Here is a 27,432-nt window from a genome sequence, read left to right on the forward strand (position 1 = left end):
CCCTGGTGAGGTGTTCCGGGCACGTCCAACCGGGAGGAGGCCCTGGGGAAGACCCAGGACACGCTGGAGGGACTATGTCTCCCGGCTGGCCTGGGAACGCCTCGGGATTCTCCCGGAAGAGCTAGAAGAAGTGGCCGGGGAGAGGGAAGTCTGGGCATCTCTGCTCAAGCTGCTGCCCCCACGACCCGACCTTGGATAAGTGGAAGAGGATGGATGGATGGATGGATGGTCTAGTCTGAGGAAGACTTCTACCTCGACACTACAATTGCTTGTATGTTACTTAGGCTTGGAAAGTGGGATTTTTTTTTTGTTCATGAATTCAAGACGATATCATGTTCAATTCTGAAACTGTGTAAAAATAACGGTAGAGTGTTGTATAATAAACAGGCTTCTATTGCTTACAGCACACAGGTAACTTACATGTATTGAAGTATCAAGTATACAACAACCAACTACCCACTTGACTTAATAATAATAATAATAATTTTATTTATATGGAATATTTCCCATGCTCAAGGCTCTTGTTCATGAGCACTAGAGATTTATCTAAGTTTGGTAGCCCAGAAAGGTCACATAGGCCTATATGTGTTCTACAAGTATAATATAATGTTTGTTTGTGACTTATTAATGAGTTTATTATAAAGTATTACCAACAAAAAGGTTTTAAAAATGCATGATAATATAAAAAGCAGTACGGTGATTAATAAATATTGTCAGTGAAGGAAGAAGGTTATAGCACATCAATAAGCAAAATTACAATAAAATTGTATGAACAAATGAGATCAACCTATCTATCTATCTATCTATCTATCTATCTATCTATCTATCTATCTATCTATCTATCTATCTATCTATCTATCTATCTATCTATCTATCTATCTATCTATCTATCTATCTATCTATCTATCTATCTATCTATCTATCAACCTGCTAAGATGTAAAACATAGCAGTATATAGCACATGGAGAATATTAATGCATTAAAGTAAGATTAACACAATGAATTAAAAGTCAGCCTAAAAAGAAGGTGTAGCAGTGTGGAGGAATGACAGGATGGACAATGTTGTAAAGCTGGGATACAAAACTTGAACGTCCCATTTAATACAGAATGTCCAACTCAAAGTGCATCTTAAGGCAATAAAGAAAAACAGCTACTCAGACACAAAACACAAAAAAGCTTTGTCTTCAAGGGAAAATAAAGGGACATTCTTGATATCTCTGTTAGCAGTTCTCTCTCGGGAGATTTATAATGTATACACCAGAAGGGGCAGGGCTAAGTGCCCTTAATGGGCAGTTTCTCTGCGCTGCTGGGAGAGAAGGAGAAGAAAACGTTAGCAACAGTGCCCTCTCTTGCCTGGTAGGTTATCACATACCTCAGTTGAGCCCATGAGGAGGTCCTCCTTTGTGCATGTGCAGTAAAGGATAAAGTAGAGGAGGTGCAGTGCGTAAAAGAATTCAGAATACAGAAACCTAGTATCAATTTACTGAATACTAACACACAGGCATGCACCCGGTTGTTACAGAGAATATACTGAGAGGAACATGACACACACATTTTGTCTCTCTCTAGTTGGGACGGGAGAGTAGCATGTGAATATCTAAAGATTTTGTATTGGTAAACTTTTGTAAAATTAAGTCTTTTGAGCCTGCTGTCCTCACATATTTTTATTTTCTATTTTATTTTCTGCTCCATTTGGTAATAGGGGTTTACAAAAGTATGAGAAGTGCTTGTATTAGTCATTATTAGGCAAGAGAGGACAACATTTGATTTAGATCGGTTGAAAGAAATTTCATAACCTAAGAAGAGCATAAAGCAGTTGTGGAACTCACATTTTTTTGCATTTTTAAAAATAGATTATTACATTTAAGCCTCTTTTGGACATCCCAGACATGGCATATGTCAGTGTTAAGATCAGGTAAGAAAACAAAAATGACTTCAGTGTAAACAATTACAAAAAATTATCTTAAAAGTGATAAATACTGCTGGAGTGATTGTGTACTGATAAGCCATGACTGCTTCAAATTCTTAAAAAAAATCAATTCACTCAGTGTGGGGAACTATAATTCACTGCTCTCAATGTAATTGCCTTAAAAGATTTAGGGAAAGTTTTTCAATAACAAATGGCGAGAATTTCACTTGTGAGCTTCTCAGTCTCTTACCAAGCTCTTTCGTCTGTTTCTTGAAGGCCTGTGAGAAGATCTGTGAGAAGCAGGAATTTCTCACCAGTGAAAAACATTTCCCTTTAAGAGGTGTGGTCATCTTAAGAAGATGCCCTACAAAATTGAAGATGATGTGTCACAGGAGGAGCTTTTGCACTTGTCTTGGCTTCTCCATGCGAATGAGTGCCACTTAAACCAAATTGAGTCAACCCTGGGGCTGCAACAACAGCTGCAGTCATGGGCCAGGCTGGCAGGAGAGCATCTTAGTACTTTTACGACAGAGATTCAGGTACAGGTGAGTTGGGCCTATCCACACTTTTCATGAACTGCCCAGGCTGCGCTTGGCCTGAAATGTGTTACCCCTGCCGAATTGAGGTGTCATGTTCACCTTACCAGGCCGAGCATGTCGGAAAAAGCATTGGAAGAAGCTCAGGAATATGAAATGGCCAGTCACGATACTACGCTGTGAGAATGGTTTGATGACCACCCTGTACTTAAATGGGTAACGCCAGCCTATCCTGCTCAAGTTTATGCGATGTTGGAGGAGGCTGTGGAGATGCGACCTTCTGGGCCACATACACCGGTTTGCCCCCTTCTGTAGGGTCTTTTCAAAGAAGTTGAACCGACGGGAAAAGACATGGGTATGGAGTTGGGACAACAGCAGTTCCACAGTGGAGAGGTACAGATATAATTGTGCATATGCAAAAAGGGAAGAAGGGCCAATGCCAGCATGTAGTGACACTCTGGAGCTGTGCAATAAGAGCATTAATAGACACTGGGGCTTCCTCCTGATTGCCAGTCCAAGGAGCAACTGCTCAGTTTGTCACTACTCTGGGCAAGTGTGCCAATACAAGGGGGGTGTACAATAGTCATCCTGCGATTCAGATGACAGGAGTAGACTCATCTGGTTTGGGTGGCTGACATTCAGCAACATGGTATCTTTTTTGTGCTGCACCATGGCTTTACTAATATTTGCCAAGAGAATGCAAATGAAACCAGGCAGTTCCCCTCTTTGTCTACGAGCGAGTAAACTGAGAAAACCCTTGAATGTGAAGCTTGAGTTGTTTCTGCCAGACTGAACCAGTCGGGGGTGCTGCAGACTGAAGCTCTGCCATGGAGAATCTATTGCAGATAAGTTGACAAGGACTAAGCCTAGACCAGCTTATGCAGGACTTACTGTGGTTGTACTGGGACCAGTTCGCTACCTCCACGGCTGACACTTTGTGAATTCATCTGGTCCAGCATAAAATCAATGTTGGTAACATATGTCACATAAAAAACAACCAGTAGCACTTTCTTACAGCACGTTGAGGGGAGACCGTTGTTCTTATTAAAAAAAATGGCTGGGGTGGATATTTTTGAGCCATCAGAATCTCCCTGGTGGTCGCCAGTAGTACTTGTGAGAAAGAAGACTGGAGACTGGCACTTCTGTGTGTCACACAAGTGCGTTTAGGAGACAGCTAAAGGGCCTGGGGAAACTATAATACTACACCAGACCAGGGAGTGGCAGAGTGTGCTGACTGTCTCTCTCAGTTTCTTGCTGACCATTCCCAGGAAATCTTACCAGGTTCTGGTGCCTCTGATGACGTCACTTCTGGCTCCGGGGTCTCCGATGATGTCACTTCCGGCTCCGGGGACTCTGATGACATCACTTCCAGGTCCGGCACCTCTGATGACGTCACTTCTGGTTCTGCACTAGATGACATCATTTCCTTCCCCAGCCCTTAAAACCTACATCTTACCTCCAAATAATCAGTTCTGTTTTGGACTCAGTCTTGTGAAAATCTCTGTTCAAATATTTCAAAAACTTTTGCAGCTGGGAAATAATATATGAGTGGCTGCCTCAAACCTTTATGATGTCTGGAGACTCATTCTTATTACATGTGTCAATTACTGGAAGCTGTATCAGGTGATCAAGAAGGGATTGTACCCACTCCCACAGATGGATGTGTAACACCCTGGTAACACTTGAATGATTAATGGACTAGACCCTGCCCAAACTGCCCCGTACCCAACGCCTTGAATATTTAGACAAAATATTAGCTCATGGGTACTCATTTGAGGCAACAGTGGAGGCACTGAAGGCCCTTCTAGAGTGAGTGTGCACAGCTGGGCTAAAATTGCATCTGGACAAGTGTTGTCACTTATGTGAGGTATATTTTGAGCAGCCAGTACGAGAACACGGAAGTATCTCAGGTTCAAACCATTCGAGGGTGGCTGTCTCCCAACAATGTGGGGCAAGTCCAGGCATTTTTGGATATGGCCTCATACTCTAGAGAATTTGTCTCCCAATTCCTAACCATCTCCTCTCCCCTTCATCAACTCACCTGGAAAAAAGTGAAGGCTTTTCGGTGGGGGAACAAAGAGTATTGGGCTTTTAAATCAATAAAGTCTGCAATTCGTAATGCCACTGTACTGGCCCTGCCAGATCCATTGCATTACTTCATTTTTGACTCTAATGTCAGCAGTGTGGTGTTTAGAATCATACTAGGCCATGTGTACCCTGAGAGTGAATGCATGGTTAAGTAGTAAAAGGTCCCTCAATTAAGAAGTATGCAATTACTGTTTCACCTGGTGAGCATTGCTAGTGGTAATGAGAGCCACTTTTGTCATTATTTGAGTAGGGCCACATTCATCCTGAGGAGTGATCACATCACCCTTCAGTAACTGTTATCCTTCAAAGACCCAGAAAGACAACTGGATCAATGGCTGGAATACAATACAATACAATACAGTTTATTTTTGTATAGCCCAAAATCACACAGGAAGTGCTGCAATGGGCTTTAACAGGCCCTGCCTCTTGACAGCCCCCCAGCCTTGACTCTCTAAGAAGACAAGGAAAAACTCCCAAAAAAAACCTTGTAGAGAGAAAATGGAAGAAACCTTGGAAAAGGCAGTTCAAAGAGAGACCCCTTTCCAGGTAGGTTGGGCGTGCAGTGGGTGTCAAAAGAAGGGGGTCAATGCAATACAATGCAGTACACAGAACAGAACAATTCCTCAATATAGTAAGAAGCAAAAAATATAAATTTTAGAAGTACAGAGCAGAATTTAACAGTAGATGATATATCCCACAATAAGATTTGGATTTGTGTAGAGTCCTGGAGACCTCATCCTTCAAGCTGCCTCCCCCATTTGGCCATTCCACGGCTGAAACAGTGCTGGGCCAGCCAATCCGATGAAAGGACCCCTCTTTCCCACGATTCCTGCGATCCTCCATCTGGGATGACTTTTCCTTAGGCAGGCAAAACAACTTGGCAGGTGGGCCATGGCACCAAGTGCCACATTTGAGTACCGAGAAGAAAAACAGAATAAGTGAGGGTTATTATACAATTATAACTGTCATGCTACTTATGTTTAAGTGCTAATGACTAATAACAGAGATGCAGTCTGTACAGCTAATCAGCAGCTCTAGTCAGGATATGCTAAACTGAAGTAGTGAGTCTTCAGCCGGGATTTAAAAGCTGAGACCGAAGGGGCATCTCTTATAGTAGCAGGCAGACCATTCCACAGTTTAGGGGCCCTGTAACTAAAAGCTCGACCTCCCACTGTTATTTTATTAATCCTTGGAATCATAAGCAGACCGGCATCTTGAGATCTTAATGTGCGCTCAGGTTTGTAAGTCATGATAAGTTCAGACAAGTAAGCTGGACCTCGACCATTTAATGCTTTATATGTTAAAAGAAGGATTTTGAAATCTGCCCTAAACTTAACCGGGAGCCAGTGTAAGGATTTAAGAACTGGAGTTATGTGTTCGTATTTTCTTGTTCTTTTAATAATTCTTGCAGCCGCATTTTGGATTAACTGGAGGCTGTATAAAGAACAGTTTGAACATCCAGTGAACACCGCATTGCAGTAGTCAATCCTACTAGAGATAAATGCATGAATTAGTTTCTCAGAATCCTGTTTATTTAAAAAGCGCCTTAATTTCCTAACATTTTTAAGATGGAAGAAACATGTTTTGGACAACTTTGTAATATGCGCTTTAAATGACATGCTAGAGTCAAAGATAACTCCTAGATTGCGGGCTGATTCAGTAAAATTGACTGGGATTCCAACTGAGTTAAATGATGACAAAATATTGTTGTGATCAGCATCATTCCCTCCAACAATTAACATCTCTGTTTTATCTGTATTTAAAGACAAGTAGTTCTCATTCATCCACTCCTTTAATTCGCTAACACAACTAATTAAAGACAACATTGGAGAAACTTCATTTGATTTAAATGAAAGGTATAACTGGGTGTCATCTGCATACGAGTGAAAATTAACATTATGTTTCCTAATGAGAGATCCCAGTGGAAGCATGTACAGTGAAAACAGTAAAGGTCCCAGTACTGAGCCCTGCGGGACTCCATATTGAACTTCTGTGTATAATGATGGAGTACTGTCAGCACATTTCTGTACATATTGGAATCGATTTGATAAGTAAGAACTAAACCAAGCGAGAACGGTGCCTGTAAGCCCAACATCATTTTCTAGCCTGTGCAGTAAAATAGAATGGTCGATGGTGTCAAACGCTGCACTTAAGTCCAACAACATAATTATAGTGGAGTTTCCTTCATCAGAGGATATCAGAATGTTGTTTACAACCCGTGTTAGTGCCGTTTCTGTACTATGACCAGTGCGAAAACCAGACTGGAATTTCTCAAATAAATTGTAATGCGTAAGGTGTGTCTGAAGCTGACTGGCGACTACTTTTTCTAGTATTTTAGAGAGAAACGGTAAATTTGAAATAGGCCTATAATTATTTAGTATATGTGGGTCAAGGTCTGACTTTTTAAGTAATGGTTTAATGACTGACACTTTTAGTGTATCAGGTACTGTACCATGCAATAATGAACTACTGATAATGTTTAGAATAGGTGCTGCAAGAACATTCATTGCACTTTTTACTAGTTTTGTTGGCACTGGATCTAGGGAACAAGTAGTGGGCTTCATTTTAGAAATTAAACTTAAGACTTCCTGCTCAGTTACAGGATTAAAATTACTAAAGTGCTGAGTGCAATGTGAGACAGGGTCTGCTAAGCTAGTATTTGGTTTGTACTGTGATGCAGAGATCTGGGATCTTATATTTTTAATTTTCTCATTGAAGAAGTTCATAAAGTCTGTACTGCTAATGTCTGTTGGTATTTTGCACTGTTGATCTGAATTTCCATTTGTTAATTTAGCCACTGTTCTAAACAGTACCCGAGGATTTTTATTATTGGTATCTATTAATGTAGAATAATATTCTGACCGAGCTTTAAAGAGGTCTTTTTTATATTTATTAACACTCTCTGTCCATGCAATTTGAAAGGCATGTAGCTTTGTTGTTCTCCACCTGCGCTCCAGTTTTCGACACTCTAATTTAAGAGCTCGAGTGTTTTCATTAAACCAGGGAGAGTTTCTATATGCTTTGATCACTTTTGTTTTAAGGGGAGCCACTGTGTCTAAAGCATCTCTCAAGGTCACATTATAATGTGATGTTAGCTGATCTAAATTGTTTTCCGTGTTTACATTTGATGTTAACTGATCTAAATGGTTTTCCACAATTACACTCGACTTACTCAAAGTATCTATAAATTTTGAAGCAGAATTACAATCTAGATGTCACACTGTCTTTGTTTTAATCTGGGAGTGTGTTGGCAAGGGCAGGACTAAATCAAATGTAATTAAGTAGTGATCGGAAATAACTTCATTTAATGGAGTAATAATTAAATTTTGAATTTCAACTTTGTAAGTTATAATTAAATCTAATGTGTGGTTATGATTATGAGTTGGACCTTTGACATTCTGACAAAATCCTACTGAATTTAACAAATAAGTAAAACATTTACTAAAAGTGTCAGTTTCCACATCAATGTGTACATTAAAATCTCCCATCAGTACTACGTGATCATAATTTATAGCCAAGTCAGATAAAAGGTTGCTAAATTCAGACATGAACAATGAATATGGGCCGGGTGGTCTGTAGACTAGCACTATAATTGTGTTGGAATCTGTTTTAATATTTAAAATGAATGCTTCAAAGGATGTAAAGTTGCCTAAATTTTTAGAAGTGATTTGCATTTTGTTACAATGAATTATTCCAAGGCCTCCTCCTCGACCTGAATCTCTAGACTTATGAAGGAACGAGTAGCCATCTGGTGACGCCTCAGCTAGGGGTACAGTGTCACATTTACTAAGCCAGGTTTCGGTGAGAAGACACAGATCAGATTTTGTGCTTAATATAATATCATTTACCAAAACAGCTTTAGTGCCAAGAGAGCGAATGTTCAATAAGCAGCATTTAAAACTGTATGCTTCTTTCTGAATTGGTGATATACTTTTTGTTTTAATTTGTAGTAAATTTCTATTACAGATGCCCCTGGTGGAGGGTCTGGTTTTATCCCTTGGTCTAATTATACACCACATGGCTGCAAACTTCAGTTTTACTGTTCAGCTTTTTCAGAGGACTTACAATCAAAATGTAGATGTCCTCTTTTGGCACCCTTGACTCCATTCTGAATGTAAGGTTTGCACTCAGCAAGAAACAGAGTTGGAAAGTAATGAGGAGCACACATGTAAAGTTATTACTCTGACTGATGATCAGTCTAATTAGCTGACATGGCAGGGACAGGATCCGGAGGTTCAGCATGTCCATGGGTGCGTAAAATCTAAATGCAGATCAAATTGGGAGGAGGTGGTTCTGAAAGGGTCAGCTTTGAAAGAACTGTGGTCCCAATTGACAGCTCGTGTTTATACTATAGGGTCCTGCAGCAACAATGGCATAATCCCACAACGGTGATGCAGGTAGTGGCGTGTTCTCAAGCATATGCAAACACAGGTGCTGGAGGCTATGCATGGGAGTTACAGATCTGGCCACTTTAAAGCAACCAAACCCTGGAGTGTCTGTGACAATTTCTACTGGGGTAGGTGACAACATGACATGGATAATCACTGCCGCAGGTGCGACTCATGTGCTGCCAAGGGCCTGCTGGGCAATCCACTGCTCTGCTGCAATAGTACTGGCTAGGCATGCCCATGGAGAGAGTGGGAATTGATATTGTGGGTTTCTTCCCAAAAGGACAAGTTTATTCTGGTTGTGGTGGATTACTTTACAAAGTGATCTCAGGCGGTTCTCTCCCCAGATTAAGAAGCTAAGACCATCACAGATGCTTTAATTGGGGGAACGCTCGGTCATTTTAGGAGCAGAGTGTTTCAGCTTGCATGCAAACACTTGGAGATTTGGAAAATCCACACTACACCCCTGCGTCCCCAGAATGACAGGCTACTGGAGCAGTTTATTCAGACTCGTACTACCCCGCTAGCAATAGCCACTAGCCATCACCAGTGTGACTGGGACCAGTAGCTGCCCCTGATCTTCCTGGCATGCTGGATGGTAGTTCAGGAAGTGACTCGCTGTACCCGTAACCTCCTGATGTTAGGATGCGAACTGCTGACACCTGCCTCACTGATGTATGGGATGGAGCTGGAACCTTGTGAGACCCCAGCCGGCCCAAATATGCTTGTTGACTGTAAGACTGCTTGGATGCAGCACGTGACTTCACCCTTTAGCATCTGCACGAAGCTGGTCTTGCCCAAAAATGATTCTAAGATTTGTGAACCCAATGTTGATACTTTAGCCCAAGTGATTCAGTCTGGGTGTTTAACCCATGACACAAGAAGGGTTGTTCCCCAAAACTCAACAATGCCTGGTTTGGACTGTGTCAAGTACTGGAACATGTGGGGGAGGTAACATATTGGGTGCATATTCCCCAGCAAAATGTTTCTGCATCAACACCAACTGTCACCCTATTGTGGCAGAAGGGACAGACAATCAGGAATATTAGGGGACTTGTTGAAACCATCCCAAGAGGGGAATACATCGCCTGGAGACGGTGAACAGCCAGGTCTTGATGCCCCCACAAGGTGTATTAGATGGACGATCAGGCTACCAAGCCACTATAGGGACTTCAATATTCTTTCGAGGTTAAGGGACTTCTGGGGAGGGGCAATGTAGCATCCAAGCCAGGGTGGCTGAGGAGTCTTGATTTTAGTGTAGAGGGCAGCGCAGAGGACTGCCAATAGGGAAATAATTCACATTTAAAGGAAGAAATGTTCCTTTCTGATCCTGTAACAGGCTGGTTGGTACAATATTCTAAAAAGAATAAGACAGAGTGCACTGCCGTTTGAATGGATGGAATGTAAATATACTTTTTACTTTTTCTTTCTTAGTTACTTTGTATATATTGTGAGATTTTTGGAACCTCATCAACTCCCCCAACAGCTCTTTGCGCCAACACTCAGTTAACGCAGGCAGGGACAGGTTGTATGCTACCAGTGCAACTGCAAGTTTGCTTGATTCCCGCATAACATGTCTGTCTCCTGCTGGTTGATGTGGGGAACATTTCAAACCAGCTGTTAAACTGGCCATGTGGTCACTTTCCGTCTCCTTGCTCATGCAGGAAGGATGTTTGTTTTTTTGGATCTGAAAAGGGAGCGAATGCAGGATGATGTCATAGTCCCTGTTTGCATGCTTTGTGTGCTTGAGTGACAGCTTCCATTTAAATAAATGCTTTGAGGATGTTCCTGTCTTGACAACAATAAAGCTGAATTTTTCTTGGAACTTGGACTCACCTACTTCTCTCTTATGTAAGTCTGTGACCCACACATCACAAGTGGTACCAGGAGTAGGGTCTTGCACAGATGGATCCCCAACATACGCAAAAAGTTCTTCCTCTGGCTCCTGCCCTTATCCATCCCTGAGATGTGCTTGTGAGATGGCCCGCACAGTGCTTCCTATCTGTTTTGAGCACATTTGATAATAAAAAAATAAAATTGTTTAATGCTGACATTTGCCAGGGCTTTAATTCCATGCTATCGGTCCTTTTTAATTTTGTAATTTTTTCTTTATTTGAGGACATCTATTTTGTGGACAATGGCAGATTAGTATTTCTCAGTCCTTAACTTTATATTTTTTATCTCTTTCCTAATACTTTATTGTATTTACTGTATATTATTTTATTGGATTATTGAAATAGATACTGTGAATGCTGGGCTGGAAGGCCATAATGGAAAGATATGGATGGACAATCAACCTGGCTGGGTTGGTTGCTAATACAGTACCTTTCTTAGTTGAGAGGTCATAATGGAAGGACATTAGGAGACTGCTTCCCATGGCCATATACAGTATATTCCCCCTGTACATTGAAGGTAGAGTCCCATTTATAAACCTACAGGGCATATGAGAACTGTAATCCTAATAGGCAGTCCTTCTAGGGTACTCTAAATATATCCAAATCCAAATCTTATTATGTGATATCATCTACTGTTAAATTCTGCTCCATACTTCTAAAATTTTTATTTTTATACTGTATTGAGGATTTGTTCTGCTCTGTGTAGTGTATTGTATTGTAATGTATTGACCCCCTTCTTTTGACACCCACTGCACGCCCAACCTACCTGGAAAGGGCTCTATCTTTGAACTGCCTTTCCCAAGGTTTCTTACATTTTTCTCTACAAGGTTTTTTTTGGGAGTTTTTCCTTGTCTTCTTAGAGAGTCAAGGCTGGGGGTCTGTCAAGAGGCAGGGCCTGTTAAAGCCCATTGCAGCACTTCTTGTGTGATATTGGGCTATACAAAAAATAAATTGTATTGTATTGTATTGTACTTGAGTGCCGCCTAGTGGTGCTGCGTAGAATGAACTTCACTGTGCAGTACCTTGGCACTGGAATTACTTTCAGGTCCAACACAAAAGGGGGTCATCTCACCTCAGTTATTGAGTTAGAGTCGGGCAGAAAAGGACAATGCTTGCTAAGGAGTATTGGAAGGAGATGGCTAAGCTTTTAATTGTTTTCTAATGTGCTGGATTGACGAAGAAAAACTTGTTAAAGTGCTGTCATAAAATAAAATCATTTTATTTTAATTTGGGATTGGCTCCAGAACACCCCCTTGACCCTGTGTTAGGATATAGCGGGTTGGAAAATGACTGACTGACTGACTGTGTCGGTGGCAGTTGTGACAGGTGTTCGGCGCTCTGAGATGATGCCTAATGATCACAATGCTGCTGATTCCCAACTTATTTGGATCTCATTATTAACTGACTCCTGGTTAAGTAAACAAGAATTAATACATATTTGTGCAGCTGTCTGAAAATAAAAATGGCAATTAACACTCTTAACAAGCTAGTGAATAAATGTTAAGCCCCAAAATAAAGTGTAGTTGACTAGAATGAAAAGCTTTAAGCATTGTTGCCCTAAAGATTGAGATTTAAGAGCCCACACCTGCTGTGTTTTTTTTTTCTTAATTTCTTTGCTGGTTTTACTATAACATATGACAGCTTTCTTGTTATTTATGTTTTGTTTATTTGGTTTCCCTGAACATTGACAACTCAATTCAAAGACAATCTAAAGATCCTTTTGTCTGAAACTGCATACAGCAGTTGCGATAACTATCGAAAAGATGCAGAAAGCTATATTACTGACATTCAGTACAATAAAATGTTTAAAATATTTTTTTTGTCATTTTAATAATTTTGATATTTCATTAAAGAATTTGACATTTTTATTGTTTAAAACTTAATTTTTGTTAATGTTATTAATTTGAATTGTATTATAAAAATATAGAGTGAATACTGAAAATGCATAATAATAATAATAATAATAAAAATGTATTAATAATGTGCTTTTTTTAACACAAAGTGCTGTGGTAATTCAGCCCACAGACAGACTCTGGCTCGTCTACTGGAGTGAAGTGGCCCCTTTTATAATACCCCGGATGTGCTCCAGATGCTCCGTCATAGTCTTCCAGCAGCACTTCCTGGTGTGGCGTAAGTGCTGCCTGAGCACCCGGAAGCACTCTGGGTGTGCCTGGGTTCACTTCCGGGTGTGGTGGAAGTGCTGAAGTCCAAGGTTTTGTAATCATCCTCCGGGCACCCCCTGGCAGTGGCCACGGACTCCAACGGGGTTGAGCTTCTAAGCTCTGATCCCATGGCCCCAGTGCAGACCAGAGTGGCTGCCCTTTCGTGGCCCGTGAGAGGTATTGTCCCTCTCCCGGTCCTTCCTCCTTCCAGACATCCTGGCTGGGCAGGAACCCCAGCCGTCTGTCACAGTGCTTGTTTAAAAAGTAGAAAAAAAGTATAAACTAAGCAATAAATGACATTAAGTAATATATACAAACAAGCAGGATGATAAAACAGGATAAAACATACAACATAAGATGATACAGATAAAAAGATGATGCAAATAAAAATCCAGGTAAAATGAAAGCATGCCTAAAAGTTGTTAGAATCTTTAAAAGCTGTATAACATAAATGTATTTTCAGTCGTTTCTTAAAATAGTAAAGTATCTGGGTGTTTCTAATGGCTGTAGACAGGGCATTCCAAAGCCATAGAGCATAACATGAAAAAGCTCAAAATTAGATTACATTAATCTAAGTTTGTAATGTAACTGCTGCAGGGTGAAAGAGCCATCATTATGGAGAAAGTACTAGGGAATGTTGGGTTTGACAAGGTCACAGATGCAATGAGAGGCTATATTGTAGCGGGGCTAAATAATAGTAGGTATTTTTTGTGTTTGTGCTGAGTCACTTTTGTTTATATCGTCCCATTTACTATTGTGTGTGTGTGTAAGTAAATGTTTCCCCGGAAAACAAACAGGGAAGGACGATGCGGGGAGACCGCAGCCCTGAGACTGGAATTTCCTGTTGCCACCAAATACATCCGGGATACTTATTATTTAAGCAGGAAGAACAGAGGAGGGCAATAAGATCAAAAAGTAAGGAGAGGCGGGGAGGAGAGAGGAGTAATTTTCACGTTCATCTTGCAAATCATTACCTGCAATAATTCCGCAACTTTACCATTTGCTTTTTCATTTTCCGGAACTGCATTGTGACAGCCAGTGACTGTTCCTGATCAGAAGGGACCCTGATGTCTTTTCATTCGTACCTGGCTAGACTGAAATTGTTGAACACAAGATTTTGACTGAACCTGGTACTAAGGTACAGGTGCGCCCATTCTGTATTCCGGAAACAGTGAGGGCTGTGATACGCAAAGAGGTGAAGCAGATGCTTGAATTGGGCGTGATTCCTGAGAGTAAAAGCAGTCCAATTGTCCTCATCCCACAACCGGATGGCTCCATCCAGTTTTGTATAGATTTTCGACACTTGAATAAGATTTATAAATTTGATGCATACCCAGTGCCACATATTGATGACTTACTGGAGAGGCTCAGAGACAAGTGTCACAAAAGTCACAAAGAGCCATAGCAAGTTTTGGGGCAGCCACCCATATATTTGGTTTCCTGGCTGCAAATTGAAGTAACTGATAGCACTGCTGTGTACAAAACCGAGTCCAAAACAGAACTGAGGGAATAGGGAAAAGGTGGAGGCTTTTAATGGGGAAGACAGGAAGTGAGATCAAAGGGGTCGGGCTCATGAAGGTCTTCAGCCATAGGCTCGAGCCCGGACGTGACATCACATCACAGGGGCCGGAGCCGTCAAGATCTTCCATAAGCTCGGTCCCGGAAGTGACGTCAAGAGGGCCAGCTGGAATCTCCCATGAATGGTCTGCAGGAAAGAGAGAAAAAGAGTCTGTGCACTCTGCCACATCGTGGTATGATTCAGAACTGCCCTTACTCAAGCCCTTTAGCTTTCTCCCATGCACATGTGTGTGACACAAGCCATATAGGGCTTTGTGTTTGAAGTGGTGGCCGGCTATGCCTGAAGAAGAGGTGGTTGGCAGCATCCTGAATGCCTGCAACCTGCAGTTAGCTGGTTGTCTCGGGGGGCTGTTGGTACAGACCAGTACACGAGAAACCCAGTCCCTAAAACCCCAGCAAGCCAAGCCTAACTGGTTGGAACCTGATCTCACCATCATGCAAACTAGTATGTCCCTCCTGATCGTCTCAGTGAAGCTGCGGGGTTGGCAAGTGGATGCGGTGGTGGATACTGGGAGCCAACACACATCCTATTATGTTATAGTATTTGGAAAAAGATTAGCCAACCGTCAGACAACTTAACACTTGCCCCATCTGTCTGATTCCTATTGGCAGATGACAGCGTACACACGGCCTTGGGCAAAGTCCCCTTGAGGTACAGCGTACCATGCCCCTGGTTCACAAGATTCTGGAGTCACTGCATGGAGCTGCGGTTTTTAGCACACTGGACCTCCGCGGTGGCTACTGGCAGGTGCTGATGGACGAGGGGAGTAAAAAGACTTTGGGAGTCGAGGACAGAGAGAGAGAGAGAGAGAGGAGACAAATCGAGAGGAGAAAGGAGACAATTTATCCGATCATTTTCAAACTCATCAGTGCTGTTTACTGCATCATTCCACTGCTTGCTTTTTCCACCACCGATTCAACATCACAACAGCCAGAGCCAAGAAACCCCGGGGTCCGGATTCATACCAGCCATTGCCAAGACTTTTCACTGTGAGGTTGTTTTGTTTTCGGGAAGGAGCACAATACACTACAGTCAGTATCAATACCGCTGGACTTCATTTTGGACTCATTCTTCACCACATTTCAGTCACTGTGTTCACCTAATCCGTGCTTGTATTTGTGTTACGTGTTTTGTTTATTGTTTAGGGGCAAGAGAGGGTTCAATGTAAATATTTGTATATTCGTGTTCTTATATAGTCACTGGTGTTTTTGGGATAGTGGTATTTTGCGCACACATATCTAATTTATTGAATATATGTTTGTCTTTTCAATTTACAATATATCCATGTTTGATTTTACATATCTATTTACTGTTTTCTGGTTATTTTGTTATGTCAGGAAAAGTAAGACAACTTGTAAGGAGTACAGCTTGTTAATAGAGCAAGAAACCTCAGGTGATCCAAGGAATAGTCTTGGTAGTGTAGTGGCCTGTCTGGATAAGGGGTCGGCCGTTACAATTCTGCCTATAAAATTTGTGTGCCTGAGATGGAATCAGAGATCAATATGGCTGGTAGAAACTAACAAAGATTTTTGAATACAATATTTAAGGCATTAATTGTAAGCACATTGTTTTGGAGCATGATTATGTTGTGTGCTGTAGACATTTAGAGTAAAAACCCTCAAACCTTAAAATTCACCTAATTTCATCACAAATTGTCTCATTGTAGGCAAGAAAAGGAAAAGATGAATAGTGCCAACATCCAGCACACATTTGTTCAGTGCAAATAACATAGAAAATATTTTAAAAATTATGAAATTCATATTCAGTATCTGGTTTTGATTATGCTTGTTTTTATCAGGCAAAAACAAGACCAGACAGTAAACCATGGACTGTAGTGTAGTAAGCTTCCACTAACATTAGACTCATATTATATCCAAACCTGTTAAGCGTACTTGTCTGAAACTTGAATGCCTCCCCAACACATTGGTGCCCTTGTGGTTCTAATGTAACTCACCCAGTAAAACATGTCCCATTTGTTCCAAAAGGAGTCTCAATATCCCATAAACCTATAGCCTTCTAACCTACACCAAGATTTTAGGCATGCGATAAACCTAATCTCCTCAATGTTACCTGGACTGACATGTGGCACAGGTAGAACTTTGGAGAAAACTACATTGTTAGTTCTGGTCCTAATCCTGGTACCTAACTCTTTAAATTTGGATTACAGAACTGACAGACTGCCCTTATGTATGGCATTTATATATGGCATTAATGCTGTGCATCACTGTGGAAAATCAAGTTTATTCTAAGTAATATGGTTTAAAGACGTTCAAAATGTTTGTTAAACATAAACGCAATGAGTTGTTTATATTTTCTGATTGTTTTACCATGCAGTGACTTAGCGCATGTATTTACTTTGTTTACAGACCACGGTTACTGGGATTAAAGACCTTTCTGAGTTCAATCTTTGGTTGGAATGATTTATTACCTCTGTGTCACATGGACGGGAGAGTTTACAGCAGTAAACGTTACATAGCTGAGGAGAGACATCTGATTGCGTCTCGTGTCTTTAAAGCTTTATCTCACTACATTTCCTGCACCAGTCTACCATACTGAGGCTAGTTCTCACTTACAAAACATGATTAAACAACTAAGGCAACTGTTTAATGCAGCATTTCAACCAGAACTAGCACGCAGTGACATAGAGAGATCTTTTGGTAGGCAGGGGTTCAAAAGTGGTACACTTTCCAAGGAAGACTATCATTAATGGTTCATTGATGTGCCTGCTTGTATGTTTTATCTGTTTTTGTCTCTTTTTTTAACAATATACCTGTCAATGCTTCAGAAATCCTGCTCTTGTATGATTATCACAGGTTTTAAATGTAATTTCATCACAAACACATTTGTTTTAAAAATAATTTATCTTTTAATATGCATCACATACTTTGCACATTGTTATGACAGACTTTTGCCACACTTCATTGATGCATAATATCGTTACATCAATAACAATATTAGAGTCCCTTCTAATGTTATTACATACATATACATGCTCAAACCTGCTTAATCCAATGTGGGCTCATAGGAGGACAGGCACATAGTCCAGCAGCATTGGGTGCAAGACTGGAAACAGTCCTGGAAACGGTTCCATTCCCATGGCCCTGCATTCGTAAAAATATCCACACAGAGGCAATTTGGAATGCCAATTAATCTCTTATGTAATGAAAACGTGAGGAGATTAGGAAACCCCACACAGACTTGAGGAAAATGTGCAAACTCCACTTGGACAAAGTCAGTGTGCAGACATCGAACCTAGCTTGCTGTGTCTGTGAGTCTTCATTTATTATTATTATCATTTTTATTTATTCAGCAAAGGTTTTTATCTAAGGCCGCTTGAAAAAAATACACATGTAATAACAGTTAATTTTTCACATATGAAATTGTCTTGTAACATACAAGATACAGTTAGATTAAATAATCAGTAATGTACGACTTCGCAAGAGAGGGAGGAGGGTTTGTTTTCTTGTCATTTTCATCCTACTTGACACATCAGGAAAGTGTTTTGTTCTGTATGAGTGTTTCAAGCTGTCTGAACAAATATTGTTTATTGTACAGGCGTTCTCTTCATGCAAACTGCATGCAAAGTCATCTAATCTCTCATTATTTTATTGCATCATTATTCACACTTATTTTATGACTCTGCAAATGGCAGTTAAGTAAGCTTGTTTACATATGTCACAATAACCTGGTTATTCATAGAAATCTGGTTTCTAAAATGTCATGCAAACCCTTATTACTGTTAGAGAAACCAGCTTATTGGCCTCTGAGAAACCTGGTTAAAAGAAAATTACAAATTACTGTATAATTGTGTTTGGATTGGTCAGTATTGCGTTGTAGGACATTTTCAGTTATATTTGTAGTAAAATGACAATTAAGAGTGAAATCCTGGCTAAAGGGAAACTGATGGAAACTTTTGATATTGCACAAAGATTAGAATGGTTTCATTCACACAGAAAACCACAGATGCAAAGAATTAATTGACCAAATAGTGAGGTAAACAGCTGAAGGACTTTAAGGACCTTCAATTCTCAACTTGATGTGAATTTTGGGGAAAATATGTGAAGATTTAAGACGTGACCAGACTATTATCAATAATAGCAAAAAGCAATGTTACTCACTACTTTTTAAATAAATCGGACTATGTACTATATGTTACTTTTAATGAATTACCCAAAACACTGCTCACCTGATCATACCCAACTCTGAATCAAGTGCTCTGGCAGCAGACAGTCATCAGGCAAACTGACTTTTAAATTGCTGAGATATGTTTTTAATTATATACCCACTTAAGCACTTATTTACAACTCAAGAATGTTAACAGATGCCAGTGCTACTAAATCAATATAATTTTATACATTACAAACTACCACCATGAAGCACACCATCTACAGCATGGGGCGAGATTACTGAGTGGCAGAAATGACTATGTAGGCATTCCACGCAAGCATTAGTGCTTGCCTGTATGCAGCATCATCTCAGTGGTCATGAAGAGTAATTGTATAATGTGATACTAAGAAACGTAAGCTAGCTGCATAGTTCAGAGGCATTTCTTGTCATCTGTAACAATACCAAAGTGACAATACTCCTGAGAGGACTTCAGTCCCCAGCTTTCAAGAGTGCCCAAGAGCCAATGGGAGATCAGCATGATTTGAAAGAGGGTTTTTTTAGGCTTCAGCAGTAAAAGTACTCTCTCCATCTGCTCAACACACTCTCCTCACCTGTGAGTACATTTCAGTGTTTATCCTTTATCACCATAACCTGCTGCACATCTTTTCCAGCTCAGTCCCTCTGTCTAGCCAATCGGTACAGGTTTCTCCCTCTTTTGTGTCCATCCACTCATACACCTCATCATACGCCTTTTCTTTAGCCTTCACCATCTCTCTCTTCACCTTACACCTTACCTCCTTATACTCTTGTCTATTTTCTGCATCTTTGTGATGTAACAGACGGCTGGCAGCTCAACCCAGCCGGGACGCCACAGAATGGAAGAATGGGGGATGGCAACCTGTTAGGGACAATACTTCCCCCAAGACGTTAGATGGCAGCTTCCCTGCAGTGTAGCGGTACCCTGGATTCCCACAGGGCACCATGGGACATGTAGTTTAATACCACAGCCGTGCTAGGTACCATGGGTGCCGCCTGGGCAAGCTGCAAGAGAACTTGGGGAGTCATGCTTCCCTTATAGCCTGGAAGTACTAGGAAGTCAAGAGGACGGAAGCCCCAAAGTACTGCCGGGCTGATTAAGGAACTTGAATTTTCAATCTAACCCAGAAGTGTGGCAAGTCACGTGGGAGGAAGAACAGAAGCATCAAGGTCTATATAAAGGACTGCTGAAAACCCAGTCAGCGAGCCAGTCGGGTGGAGTTGGACAAAGCTTGCTCTGAGGTGTGAAGGAGAAAGAGAGAGAATTACTGTATATTGCTTATTGTGCTTGTGATTCACTTGTCTGTCTGTTGGTGGGTGTGGTGCTTAGGGAGCACTGTATAAAGAAGAAAATTATTAAAGATCTTCTTGGTGCTTTTACCTGGTGTCCTGAGTGTCTGTCTGTTGGGTTTAAAGGGGCAAAAGTGCCATCTAGCGTCCACATCTGGCATAGTCGGCAGGATTCTGGCTGTCAGTTTTGGTCAGAAAACCTAAATTTATCTGTGGACGCAAACCCAACAGACAGCACTGCGCCACGATGAAGCCTGCAAAAAACTCTGGACTGTGATGGGAAAGAATAAGGCAAAACAGACCGATATTGCCAGGATAATTCCAGTGCTCAAGATCGTCACTATCAGAGAAGAGACAGGAAGTGGCTACAATCATCGGGAGGAAAAAACTGGATGATGGCGTCCAGAATGAGGTACATGCCGGGGGGTAGGATTGAAAGGTGTCTCGATATAATTTACCTTGTCCCATGCTCGTACCTCATAGAAGAGGGCCATCCAGAGATGAGGACAGGAGCTGTATTCCATTATGAAGACGATAATGGTGTGACCAAAAGACGTCCGAGTGCTGAAGATTTCAGCCTGTGGCTGACCGGCAAGGAACATGTGACCTGCCCTGAAGAATTATGGGATAGAGAAGGTCAATGTCAACCTGTCTGTTACTTCGCCTATATCCCAACAGGCTGGGACTCCCAGAAGGGGAAGGGGGGAGCTTGTGATGCACCTCCCACTACGATTAAAGGTAAGGAGGTTCGGGATGTGGCTGGTCTGCTGATAAATTGAAACAGGTGGATTGCGGTCGGCCGTTGACCACACCCAAGAGCCCACGTAAGACCCAATTGCGCATGCGCAGGGAAGTGGCGTGCTCGCTGCCTCATGGCTGGGAGGTGGGGCTGATTACCTGAACCAGTCTCCGACCAATCAAACTAATGATGTTGACATGCAGGAGCTGGATCCAGCCCATACAGAACCTTATACAGGTGTTGTCTTCAATATAGAAGATAATCGAGTTGAGAGTGATGACCGAGGCACTGATAAGACGGGTGGAGGAGTACCTGCGGCGACTTGGTCAGGAGCTTTCTCAATTAATGAATTTGGCGGTACAGATGAGTCTAAACGGTGCCGTACAGAATAACGGGATGCAGAGTGTAGTGGCGGCCAGATTTGTTAATATTGGTTGTCAAGTATCCTCGCGTCCTACATGTGAGAGAAAGATGATTACTGAGTGCCCAGTGGAAGGATCGGATGAGTCAGAGCAGCTGGGTAGTGCTGGCTTCCAGGTTGTTCTGACCCTTAAGACATCGGTGCAAGTCACATGTAAATCTAAAGGAGTGCAGACAGTAAAGAGTCTCTCTGTTTCTCATAGAGAGACCCAGACTGGCAATACACAACAGATAAAACAGGAGGTTCCAGGAGAAAAGCAGGGATCACCTAATATTGTAGCACATGGAGCAATGAGCTCACAAGTGGTGGAAGGATGCTCTCCGCAGTGGTGGAGAGACAGTCCACCCTCAGCTGGCCAAGGGGCAAATCAGGCATTCCCAGCCTGCTTCCAAATCCGCAGCCTGCGAACTTCAGGAGGGAGGCAGTTGTGCTACGAATGCCGCCAGCCAGGCCATTTTTGGGTAGAATGTCCATGGAGAACCAGGGAGGTTAAAGGGAAGCAATGGCACAGTATCTCCCCGCAGCTCTCCTGTTCATGTATTTCAAGGTAAAGCCGTGGACCGGTCAAGGCATACAACCCCTCATCAGTCATCAATAAGATTAATCATACTGTATTTGGAAAGCCATAAATTGCACACAGTAAACTGCCAGTGTTAAATGAACTTTCTTTGATGGAAGGCAATATTATTTAGTATTGCCAAAAGTTGAGTTTGTTTGATGCAGGTTAGAGGCACAAGAAACATATGTGAGCAAAAAGGACTCTCAGCAGTCCCACAAGCCATTCTGAGTGGTGCAGCAACATGTCTGAATTGTTTCATATAAAAATAAAGTTTGTCATGGAAAATGTAATATGGAATAGTTGTTTCATTTGTTATGCAAACTGCACAGTGCACAAATTATACAGTCAGACCAGAAAGTAGTAATTAGTGCAAATAATCAATTTAATGTTGCCTGTGAAGATATTTATTCCTTCTATGCTTCTTCTTAACTTGCTGCCTACTTTTTACACCTGTTTATCGTAACACTACTTGGAATGAAACTGACAAAGAAGACTATTTCGAAATGCACAATATTTTATCTTTATTCATGAAAAAAGTTTATTCTACATGATACATAGTATGGTTATGGACAGTTTCCTGAACAAGCAGATGACATAAGTACAAGCACGAATGCACTTAATTTGTCTCATAGTTCTCTACTCTATCTTGTACATGGAAAATAAACTGCAACGCAAGGTAAGAAAAGAGATGCCGCCTTCACAGCATACACCTGGATGCAACCTCATAAAGCAGGTCCTCATGTGCTGTGTATATGGTTTATTTATATTATGTATGTCCTTCTACCATACCAAGTTCTAAGCCCGCATAATCATGAGCAGGGTCATGGGTAGCTGGAGCTCATCTAGCAAGCATACGGTGCAAGGTAGGAACACACTTGCACACACTTGGGCCAATTTACCATTGCCAATCTACCTAAGCTGCATGGCTTTGGACTGTGGAAGGAAGCCAGAAGAAACCCCCACAGACACATGGAGAACATGCACACTACACACAGGGAGTACCCAGGACATGAACCCTGGTCTCCCTACTGCAAGGCAGCAGCCATTGTGCCACCATGCCAACCTTTATGTCCTCATGTTTCATAGAAAATTTGGCAACCATATCAATGGAGAGTGAATGACTCCAAACAATAGATTTAAAAGAAAGCATTTCTAAATTTGCAATGATGAAGTCAAGGGAAAAAAACAGCTTTTAATTTCAGTAATTTGTATTTTTATAGTTGTATATATAACTGGAATTCTGTTTATAAAATGAAACTCCCATCAAGCAATGAACCTATTTACTATGATTATATTTATATATTGTTATATTTGTTTACACATTTTTTAACAAAATATACTCAGTTCTAAAATGTCAAATTTACATTCATTTATGTACTATCTATAGTAAACTGCTAGATTTCTTATTGACAATAATTTACCTGGAATTTTGAACTTTATGAAAACAAATGTATACGTTTTGTCCACATAAAATGCATTCATGAATGCGACTATATAAAGCTGTTTATAATCCATTTAAACTACTAGATTACAAACAAAACATTAAATAGGTAAAACTGTATAAAAGGGTAAAATAGCAATAATCTTACATTTATAAAATTATGTCACAAAGTGTCATATGACACTTGGATGGAGACACTATTTATAGTTTCATCCTGGGTAGCAGAAATGCTAGTGCCTGTCCAGTCTGTCGGCTTTCTCATATATTAGAAGCAATTTGTGTGTGTGTGTGTGTGTGTTTTTTCCTCTTTGAAGTAAATTGATATAAAAAAAATTCAGATGTTTGGGGATAAATATAGATTCACAGATTACATGTTAAAATTTCATTCTTGAATGACTATGAAAAAGTTTTGTGGTTTTGATATTTTGCTGTCCACTAATTGGTTTTACTTCTGTTTCCCAGCAGCTTCCTATGGAATGCAGCAATCTCCAGGTGGAAACTCAAATTTTCCAACTGGTATAGTGAATGTAGGCAGTTATGCACCACCACCTTACAATCTTTATGCCTTGGAGAATCCTCCACCGTATTATGAAGCCTTGAAAATGCCATTTGATTTATTTGAATATGAACAGAGAATCTATAAGCCTACAAATCAGCAAACTGAAGAAGATCATGCTGTGAGATGGCAAATGGGAGCTGACCATTCAGGGTCTTTGATGGGAGAAATTCAGAGGTCAAATGATGAAACCGATGGTGAAAATCTGGAAGAACCTCCTGAATACCATCAGTCATTGCCAGAGGAAGAATGTAGAGATTCAGTCACAGATCAGTATATACTAGAAAATGTAGAACTTCATGAAGATGTTGCATTTGACTTGGAAGACAATAGTTATTGTTTGAGGTGATATATATATATATATATATATATATATATATATATATATATATATATATATATATATATATATATATATATATATATGCATAAAAGTGAAAATTTGCTCAGTTGTACTTATATATACATGTGGAATAAAAATTGCATGAAAGTTTTAATTTAGTGTTGTTTGATTAAAATGGAATTATTGGAGTCATGACTTATGAAATCATTAATTTTCTTACTTTTTTTATCAAAAAATACATTGTTTTAAAATTTTCAGTATTTATGTATATATATTTGGAAAATGTACAGCAACAGAAATTAAATAAATCAAGTTTTTGTAAGTGACATACAAAAAACTGTAATGACATTTGATCTAGAAAAGTATTAAATTGTCTGTTTTTAATAAAGTTTCATACTTCTGTTTTGATCATTTTCTTCATTCGTTTCAAACAACAGTTTACCTCAGAAGTTTACTTTGATTGCATTAATTCTGTCAAAACTAAGCAATAGAAGAAAACATCTTTGCTCTTTATTGAGAGTATGCAAGAAAACTGAGAAAATTAGAGAGAACACACCCATTCCTCTACTTAAACCTCTGCTTTGGCCTGGGTATGTGGTAGTCAGCAATCTCAAGAAGAATCCTGGTTAAGATCAGCTCACAGAGTTTGGTAAGTGAGTGCAGATGGTATTGGCCTGATAATAAATGAACAGTGTATGGCAGAGGCAGCAGCATGAATGTGCAGGTAAGAGATGTAGCAAGGAAAACATCACTGAAGCTGTATAGAAGGAGCTGTCAAAGATCGAATTGGTCGAGCAGCAATGAAGGACCTTTAAGGAATGAGATAACCTCCAGCTCATCTCACCTGAGGAAGCAAGGGAGAAATACTAACAAAATGAAGGCCCATCAAAATATTGCCACACAGTTGAACCAACAAAGGACAGTAGTGAAAAAATATATCACATTTAAATGTTCTGAAATGCTAATTCGTTAACTAATAGGCATGATTCATGACAATGATGAAATCAACATTTTAAAAAAGAAAGTTCTCCACTAACAAGACAATTCTGATAAAACTTTTTAGTCAGTAATCAGGCAGGAGAAGACCTTGTCCATCTGTGTCATTTGTTTCATCATTTCTTTCATGTGCAGCACCAAACTGAGGAGGGAGCATCTCTCACAGCAGTCTGTTACAGCATGATGAGAATTGTCACAGAAATAAAGGGTTGGGGCTCATTTTATAAACTATTGAATTTACATACAGTCAATCAATACATACATGTCATACTCTGACTGGTCAAAAGGCATGAGGTGTTCAGCACAGAGCAGAACCAGCCTAAACAAAAGTCCATTACATACTTGTTCTTCAATATCTCTTAGTATAGATATTACCCTTGAAATCTCACAGTACTTATGTGACAACTGTCCAGTTTTATTGTTTACACAATATCTGCTGATCTCTTAAATCATACATTTGGTGTATTATATCACTCTGCTCCTGGCACATTCTTGTCTTTGTTCTTCACTTGACCGCTACATGGTTTCCTGATATGCCTGAGCGGGTTTCTAACATTTATTAACCCTTCTATACTTCTAAGATGAATGCTACAGTTTAATATGTAAAGCATATCAAAACACTTCTACTCCATACAAGTTTGTACACCACCCAATAGGTAACTTAAAAGCACTATAACCTTCAAACTATAAAACAGAAAGGTTTAAGTCGCACATATACAGACATGAGAAGACGTCTGTCTAGAACACTGCAGGGTTGAAAGACCTGGAACAGACTAGCAGTACTAGAAAATTCTCATGCTCCAAAAATCAAAAATGTTCTAAATAAGTAGTTGAGCTTACTATAAATATTTTATTAGTATTTTACATTAATTAGCATACCTTATTAGAATAATTTTTGGACAACAGCACCATCAGCCCTTAATGTAGAAATGCCACTGAAGAAGATTTGAGAACTACCAGCTTTTTAAAGTATAAAGGTATGTAATGATAAAATACATGTACTTGTTTTTTCAACAAAATTTTAAAAATTAACACTACAGCAAAAAAAAAAGTAACAATTAGTACATTAAATAAACTCTTAATAACAAAAAGCTAATAAAAAGGATTACCGCTGACTGTCTGTTTTAAGAGTTAATCAAAATGCAGTTCTTAAATTGAAATTATTTCTTCACAATTGTGGTATGCATTAATTTGCCATATGAAACTGCATTCTGTCTGCTCTGATGTTTTATAATAGAGCTAAATTTTCCTTGGATCCCGTGACAAAAAGTAAGATTGTCAAGTTTTATAAGTTTTCACCCTAAAGCTTACTGAATATGCCCAGTCAGCAAGGGTTTCAATGAATGAAAACGTGGCTTCCATGTTTGTGACAGCAAAAGTAAACTGGAAATAATAAATTTTACTGCACATTCTTGGAAATATTGCACAAGCCGTTGTACCCAAATTTGTGGACACTGTTTAAAAAACTTTGTCTATGATTAACTAGAATCAAGTCAATTTAAAGAGACAGACTTCTGTGTTTAGTGCTTTTTTTCTCAATCATCTCCTGGGGCCTCAGTTATAAATGATGTGTACACTCGTTTCCACAGTCGCATCACGATGTATAAAAACTAAACTTGCCGTAAAATCACACACATTCTCATGGCAGCTCCCTCCTTTGCATATGCATGTTTCTGCTCGGTTTTGCAAACTGGCAGCAGCCATCGTCAAAGTAGTGCTACTGTTCCTATGTGGTTTCCCTTCCTTTTTTAGATTCACATCCATGATGTGGGATTTATCAAATACACTGAAATTAACCACATATCGCTTATAAATTTAAGGCACCTGATTGTAATCAACCTGTAACAATACAATGGTGCATGGAATGGCCAAGCTATTCCAAATATCATACCTGTTTTACCATTGTTACTCTCAGTGCACCACTCAAATTATTTTAACCCATTGTATCTGAGTGTGATACTGGTATCACAGCTGTACAACAGCTGATCAGAAAACTCTACGGTGGGTTGTGTAGATAGCGCAGAGGATTATTGGGATACAGCTTCCAGCCTTGGATGACATTTATAGCAAATGCTGCCTCAGGAAAGCCACCAGCCATGCCACAGTCTGTTTGAACTTCTCCAATCGGGCAAACGCTTCAGATACTTTCCTACATGGACCTTGAGGCTTAGAAACAGTTTCATCCCAAGAGCTATGAACGCACTTAATCAGTCCATCAGGTAATCCCAGTAGAAATGCTTGTACTTACTGTACTGTATAATTACAATTACCTCAACTGTAACACTGCACAACCTAAGCCACTTTATGAACCATTTGCACTATCTGCACTGTAACATGTTTATTGAAGTTATGCTTTCATATTATATATATTTTTATTTTTTTATCAT

General features: G+C 40.1%; 1 protein-coding gene across 2 annotated transcripts in view; it reads left to right on the forward strand.

The window, feature by feature from the left end:
• LOC114656080 (transmembrane protein 52-like) overlaps window positions 1–24,096 on the forward strand; it is a 92,184-nt gene extending 68,088 nt beyond the window's left edge. Inside the window, exon 5 of one of the 2 annotated variants that reach the window (XM_028807489.2) lies at window positions 23,613–24,096. In XM_028807489.2, the coding sequence (XP_028663322.1) occupies window positions 23,613–24,055 (443 nt within the window). In that variant the 3' untranslated portion in view covers window positions 24,056–24,096. The remainder of the gene's footprint in view (window positions 1–23,612) is intronic. The other variant, XM_051931400.1, reaches the window with a different exon arrangement.
• The last annotated feature ends 3,336 nt before the right edge of the window (window positions 24,097–27,432 follow it).

The sequence above is a fragment of the Erpetoichthys calabaricus genome, chromosome 8 (assembly GCF_900747795.2).
Source record: "Erpetoichthys calabaricus chromosome 8, fErpCal1.3, whole genome shotgun sequence".
Lineage (NCBI taxonomy): Eukaryota > Metazoa > Chordata > Cladistia > Polypteriformes > Polypteridae > Erpetoichthys > Erpetoichthys calabaricus.